This window comes from Peromyscus leucopus, chromosome 16_21, assembly GCF_004664715.2.
Source record: "Peromyscus leucopus breed LL Stock chromosome 16_21, UCI_PerLeu_2.1, whole genome shotgun sequence".
Classification (NCBI taxonomy): Eukaryota; Metazoa; Chordata; class Mammalia; order Rodentia; family Cricetidae; genus Peromyscus; species Peromyscus leucopus.
The window spans coordinates 20,013,633-20,019,397 of record NC_051084.1 but is presented as its reverse complement, the minus strand read 5'-3'; the positions used below and the strand labels follow the sequence as shown (position 1 = coordinate 20,019,397).

General features: G+C 54.1%; 1 protein-coding gene across 4 annotated transcripts; it reads left to right on the top strand.

Moving 5' to 3' along the window:
• Positions 1-2,242: 2,242 nt before the first annotated feature.
• On the top strand, positions 2,243-4,913 carry Derl3 (derlin 3). 4 transcript variants are annotated; one of them, XM_037200170.1, is made up of 8 exons: positions 2,243-2,363; positions 2,478-2,543; positions 2,628-2,701; positions 2,814-2,907; positions 3,274-3,469; positions 3,920-4,010; positions 4,114-4,203; positions 4,347-4,913. In XM_037200170.1, the coding sequence occupies exons 1-7, from the start codon at positions 2,271-2,273 to the stop codon at positions 4,184-4,186; spliced, it is 687 nt and encodes a 228-aa protein (XP_037056065.1). In that variant the 5' UTR covers positions 2,243-2,270; the 3' UTR covers positions 4,187-4,203; positions 4,347-4,913. The 4 variants fall into 4 exon arrangements, with proteins under 4 accessions (XP_037056065.1, XP_028730080.1, XP_028730081.1 ...); XM_028874247.2 differs by having other exon boundaries at positions 4,114-4,216; XM_028874248.2 differs by having other exon boundaries at positions 2,481-2,543; positions 4,114-4,913.
• Positions 4,914-5,765: the final 852 nt, after the last annotated feature.

Sequence of the window (5,765 nt, the reverse complement as noted above, 5' to 3'; positions counted from 1 at the left end):
GTGTCTCCTCACCTCTAATAAACACCGTTGTTCAACTGTTGATTCTGTCTACAGTGTTGGAGAATTCTCTGCTGCCACCTTTCACACTCCAGATCTTTCCTGCCTTTTTTGTTTCTTTAGCTGGCAGAGAAAACAAGCCCAATTAAGACCCCTAGACTGGATCATCAGGACCACCTGCCCAGGGATCCTTATAGAGGCATTTTCTCAATTAAGATTCTTTCTCCCCAGATATGTCTCTAGCTTGTGTCAAGCTGACACAAAACCAGCCCTCACAAGGTCTTCACAAAGGCTGTTCCTCCTCCTACCTATCCTACCCAGAGGCCTGCACTTTCCCGGAAAGTCTGGATCCAGCAACCAGAGGGGCCCGGCCACGTAGCTGGTCCTGAAGTCTAGACCTTAGCCAGCCTACTTGAACTGTATGCTGCCTTTTCACTCTGGTCTTGAGCGCAGCTGTTGTGAAGTTTCAGAATTTGGTGCTAAAAATCCTCCACGGCCTAGAAGGGCCAACGAAGGATCTAGCCACTTGTGTGTGGGGGAGCGGGGGTTATTTAGAGCTTCGATGGAGGCTCACTTACAATGTTGTAAGGGGTAGATCCTATCCACTCAAACCCTCAGAAAAGGCAGCCCTCTGATGGACAGGAGGGACCTCTGGGAGCGGGGACATTCCCATCACCTCCTGTCTCTTCACAGGACCTCCAGGGTAAGTGGCTGTGTGGTACACATCTATTATTTCAGCTATTGGGGAGGCAGGGATTTAGTCTGAACTCGGGAATTTGAGGGTAGCTCAGGCCAACAGTGTCCAGGGCTGCTTGTGTCTCTAGCTCTGTAGAACTTGAGAGTTTCCAGAGCTTTTCCTCACCAATAGCTCTCCAGGTAGAGAGTTACTGAAGCAGGCCTGTGACACCATGCCCTGCAAAAGTATTTCTTTAAGTTCTTCTGGGTAGACTTGCTAAGGGTTGTATAGTAATTCTATGTTTTATTTAAATAAAATGAAATTATTATTATTTTGGCTTTCCGAGATAGGATTTTGTTATGTAGCGCAGGTGTCATGGTCTAGAACTCACTATTATGCCTCCATATTTTTGGTACTGGGGTTTTAGGCCTATGTGAAAATTTTATGTTCATTTATTTAGAGATAGGGTTTCACTATGTAACCCTGGCTGGCCTAGAACTCTATGTTGACAAGACTGGACTCGAACACACGGAGATCTGCCTGCTTCTGCCTTTGGAGTGCTGGGAATGAAGGTGTGCACTACCACAGCCAGTGATAGTTTTACTTTAAATATCTGAGTACTAGCTTTACTGTTTCCCACAGCGGCTATGGGAACATAAATCCCCACAAACCCACAGGAAGATCTTTTCATACCGTGACAGCGCTTGTTACTGTTTTGTTTGTATAACTTTCTACTGAGCACAGGGATCTTTTAGAGGTGACATTAAATGTCCCCTTCTTATAAAGGCTTCCCAGGTCACCTTACTCACCATGGAGGTCCATCTCTAGGATTATTTTTCCATCAAGGCCCTGTCTAGACAGCGTTAGGTCGCTGTAGTATTGAACTGATTGGACCATAATGGACAGTGTCTTTGTTGGCGACAGGATCCCCAGCGTTTACCAGACTACCCAACACACACAGTAGGTCCTCAATAAATGGTTGATTAGTGGCGTTTTTCTCTTCTACCAAAATTTCAAGTCCCTCTCCAGTCTGCCCTTTTGCTCCAGCCTGGCTCCGAACCTTTGGCTGAGTCCTCCCCACGGCGCACCCCCAGGAAGATCACGACAGGAGTCCGCAAACGTTACTTGGACCTGACTTTTTAGGGACTTGTGGGTGAAGCGGGCCTGGGTTCTCAGAAGCTAAAAGGGGCGTTACCAGCAGCAGGCGTGAGAGCGGCCCGAGGCTGGCGCAGCGTCTCGGCCGCCCCTGGTCGGTCTCTTTGCGCCTCTTCTCATAGCCCCGCCCCCTTCCATAGCCACGCGACCTCGTGGGCCCTTGCTATTGGTCCCTCTCTAGATGCTGTCAAGCGATCATTTCTGATTGGCCACAACCCCCCACACGCCTCCATAGCAGCCACAACAACCGCCACGTGCTCTACCGTGGGACTTCCTCATTGGCCAGCCGCCTCGATACACCTGACTTCCCGCTCCCTCTTCCCATTGGCTTTCCGGTGCTAGGCCCGGCTCTTCCGACGCTGATTGGCCACTAGGGAATGAGGCGGGGCTTGGGGCGGGTTAAGAGCGCGGCCTCGCCGGCGCGCGCGCGCCTAGGACTTCGATGGCTGGGCAGGGGCTGGCGGCGGGCTTCCTGCAGGTGCCCGCGGTGACGCGGGCCTACACCGCGGCCTGCGTCCTTACCACCGCCGCAGTGGTGAGCGGGCCGGCCGGGCGGGCGTGGTGGCGCCATGGTTACAGTCCCTGGCCGGCCAGAGGGGGTTAGGGAGGTCGCTGGTTGCCGGCGTCTTACACGCTCCCCGTCCCACAGCAGCTGGAGCTCCTCAGCCCCTTCCAGCTCTACTTCAACCCGCACCTGGTGTTCCGGAAGTTCCAGGTGAGGTGGCCCCGACTCCGACACCTGTCAGCAGGCCCTTGCCCTCCAGCCCCGCGCCTCACCGCCACCCCCACCTCTTTGCAGGTCTGGAGGCTCATCACTACCTTCCTCTTCTTCGGGCCCCTGGGATTCGGCTTCTTCTTCAACATGCTCTTCGTGTATCCTGGGGCCACGGGAGTGGGTGGTGAGGTCGGATTGGGGGGTGTGCTGGGCTAGGAACGGGGAAACTGAGGCCCAGTCCGCGTGGCACTTCCTATACCAGTGTTGCAGGTTCCGCTACTGCCGTATGCTGGAGGAGGGCTCTTTCCGTGGTCGAAAGGCCGACTTCGTCTTCATGTTTCTCTTCGGGGGTGTTCTTATGACTGTATCCTTCCTGTAGGCTATTATTGGGCCAAGGGACACCTCTGTCTAGGAAGTGCCCAGGCCGGAAGAGACAAACATTCAGGGCCTAGCAGCCCTGTAGTCTAGATGCCCCAGAGCTAGATCAGTGTCTCTGCAGAGCACAACAGGGAGAAAATAGGATAGACTGGTAGAATACTGAGGCTCTGAAACATGAATGCAAGAGCCAGAGAAAGGAGCAGTCATGGATGGAGCCTGGGTACCTGGACGCCACAGAGAGGGGTTATCTGCTTGATATGGAATAGACCAGGGATATGAGGAAACCTGTTGAAAGAGCCAGGGAGGCACTGTGGGCAGCAAACTGCTCCAGGGCACCTTGACTCTGGCCCAGCTGCTGGGATTCCTGGGCAGCCTCTTTTTCCTGGGACAGGCCCTCATGGCCATGCTGGTCTATGTATGGAGCCGTCGCAGCCCTCAGGTGAGGGTCAACTTCTTTGGATTACTCAACTTCCAGGCACCATTCCTGCCCTGGGCCCTCATGGGCTTCTCGATGCTGCTGGGCAACTCCGTCCTCACAGACCTGCTAGGTGAGCCTGCCCACCCTTCCCACTCACCTCAGGCCAGCTGCTCCCATCAGGGTATGCAGCTCACACACACATCCCCTCCCCCTGCACCAGACCTTTCTCCCGTGCACCTCCCAAATTCCTCTTCCTGTCCCAACTGTCATGTTCTTAATGCCCCTCAAGCAGTCCAGCTGGCCCACAGGATTTGCATCTGTGGTTGACCTGAAGACACTAGAGTTGGTCCTGCATGGGGGTGGTTACAGTTTCTGCTTCCTGGTCCCTACTCCCCAAGTCTTCTCAGGTCCCTAGTCCTGCCCCCTCCCCAGGTACTGTCCACTTTTGGGCCCCTTTACCCCTTTCAAAGCCAGTTCTGATCTTACCCTGATGGCAGGTAACAGGGTGCTTGTGCTCTGGAACCTGGGGCTATACTGGGCTGTGAAAGATGGCCTCTGCCGGCCTTCGGCTCTCTTGCAGGCATTGTTGTGGGCCACATCTACTACTTCCTGGAAGATGTCTTTCCCAACCAGCCTGGAGGCAAGAGGCTGCTGCTGACCCCCAGCTTTCTGTGAGTGTGGGACAACTGTTTTCCCTCCTTTGGTGGCAATCTACCTACTCCATGGGGAAACTTGTGTTTACTGCAGCTCAGTATAGTTGTCCCCTCCCCACAGGAAGCTACTACTCGATGACCCTCAGGAGGACCCCAATTACCTGCCCCTTCCGGAAGAGCAACCACAGCCCTGAGTGCAGCCCCTGGAGCAGTAAGCCCACTTGGTCAGCCTGAGGCTCCTGGCAGAGTTCTACCTTCTCTTATGCCAAACAACCCATCCAGAAGGCTGGGCCCACCTTGGGGCCTCAGCCAGCAACACTCTACATCCCCTGTACCATCTCTGCTCAACTGTAGGTGGTAGGACACGAGGCCCCGAGAGGGTGAAGACTGCCAACAGATGCCTAGCAGAGCTCTGAACTCAACTAATACAGACCTCCAGTTCTCATCCTCATGCTGCCAGCGCCTTGCTGGAGCACTGGCAACAAGTCCTCACCACCCAGGATCATGCCCAGTCTACAGGTATCCTGCCTGTGGGCTGATGCCCGTCCTATCCTAGCCTCTCTGTCCTCTTTTAAGGCAAGCAAGTGTTCACGTTCATCTCCGGCTGGTGACCCAAAAGTCCCATGGGCTCAGGTGCAGAGAACAAGTTTGGTCCTCTGCCACTCTAGTGAGCCCAGGACCTTGAGCTCTACCTTAGCAGAACCCTGTGTGTAGCAGAGGTAGTTCTGGGACATTCCGTTTGCTGAAGGCCTGTGAGTCCTTCCTACCCGCACCTATCTGAACCGAGGATGTCAATGTGGCCAGTTTTCCCTGTTGCTCCACATGTGCTCCCCTGGGGCTTACTCCTGGATGCCCAACAGCATGGGATTCCCCCAACCACTGCTTGTTATTTCTGTGGTAACAAAAATGTTTTCTACTGAGTCTGACTCAATTTCATAGTGAAACCTGGGGGCTGAAGCCGTGTTGCTGTGTGGAAGTGCTCAAAGCAGGCAAGCTCTAGGGGTGTACGGGGAGAGGGGTAGAACACTCCCCAGGAGGAACCCCCCCCTCCGAGAGGGTGGTAGCAGACTGTAACTGTGGTACTGGGATCACTGTCTTCAATTACAAACCCGCACGCCCAGTTTGCCAAGTGCAGACCCATATGCCACCTTGATGGATGCTATGTCTATTCTATACCACACCACAAGCCAAGGACAAAGGGAATGAGGAAGTTGGGGTGGGGGTAGAGGGCTGTACCTCTTCTCCATACTGCCAACTTAAAGGATGGCACATGGCTGGTGTGCTATTTCCCCAACCTCACAACAGGCTGGGGAAGAAGCTGGTCCTGGCCACAGTGGAGATGGGTTCAGTTAACCTTTCTTGGGTTGCTAGAACAGAAGACTTCCTGTTTGTGTACTAGTGATGTCATGTCCAGGTGCCGCCCACACATGACCAAGTCCTCTAGAAAGGACTCTAGAGCGACATGGTCCCTGTAGCTGGCAGCGGCCTGTCTGGATGCAAAGGACCAAGGCCAGCAAATGAGCCTCAACCTCTACAGAGACTTGCTGAGCACAGAGCTGCACAGGGAAGCTGCTGGAAGGCACAAGGACGAACAATGACTGGGCTCTGCTGTGGGGGAGACCCAGTGATCGCCATTTACTCACTTGAGAATCTGAGGGCAAGAAGGGCAGGGTTGGCCCACCAACCTTGACCAAGCCCTCTTCCATCCACGCAGGCGCTACCTTAGGCCCCACTCCTAGCTCTAGCTCACATTTTTATGTTCTCAACACCAAA

Coding starts and splice junctions, on each gene's coding strand:
- Derl3 (XM_037200170.1), top strand. CDS start 2,271: ATGGCTGGGCAGGGGCTGGCGGCGGGCTTCCTGCAGGTGCCCGCGGTG. Junction 2,364..2,477: donor TCCTTACCACCGCCGCAGTG/GTGAGCGGGCCG, acceptor CCCGTCCCACAG/CAGCTGGAGCTCCTCAGCCC. Junction 2,702..2,813: donor TTCTTCAACATGCTCTTCGT/GTATCCTGGGGC, acceptor CCAGTGTTGCAG/GTTCCGCTACTGCCGTATGC.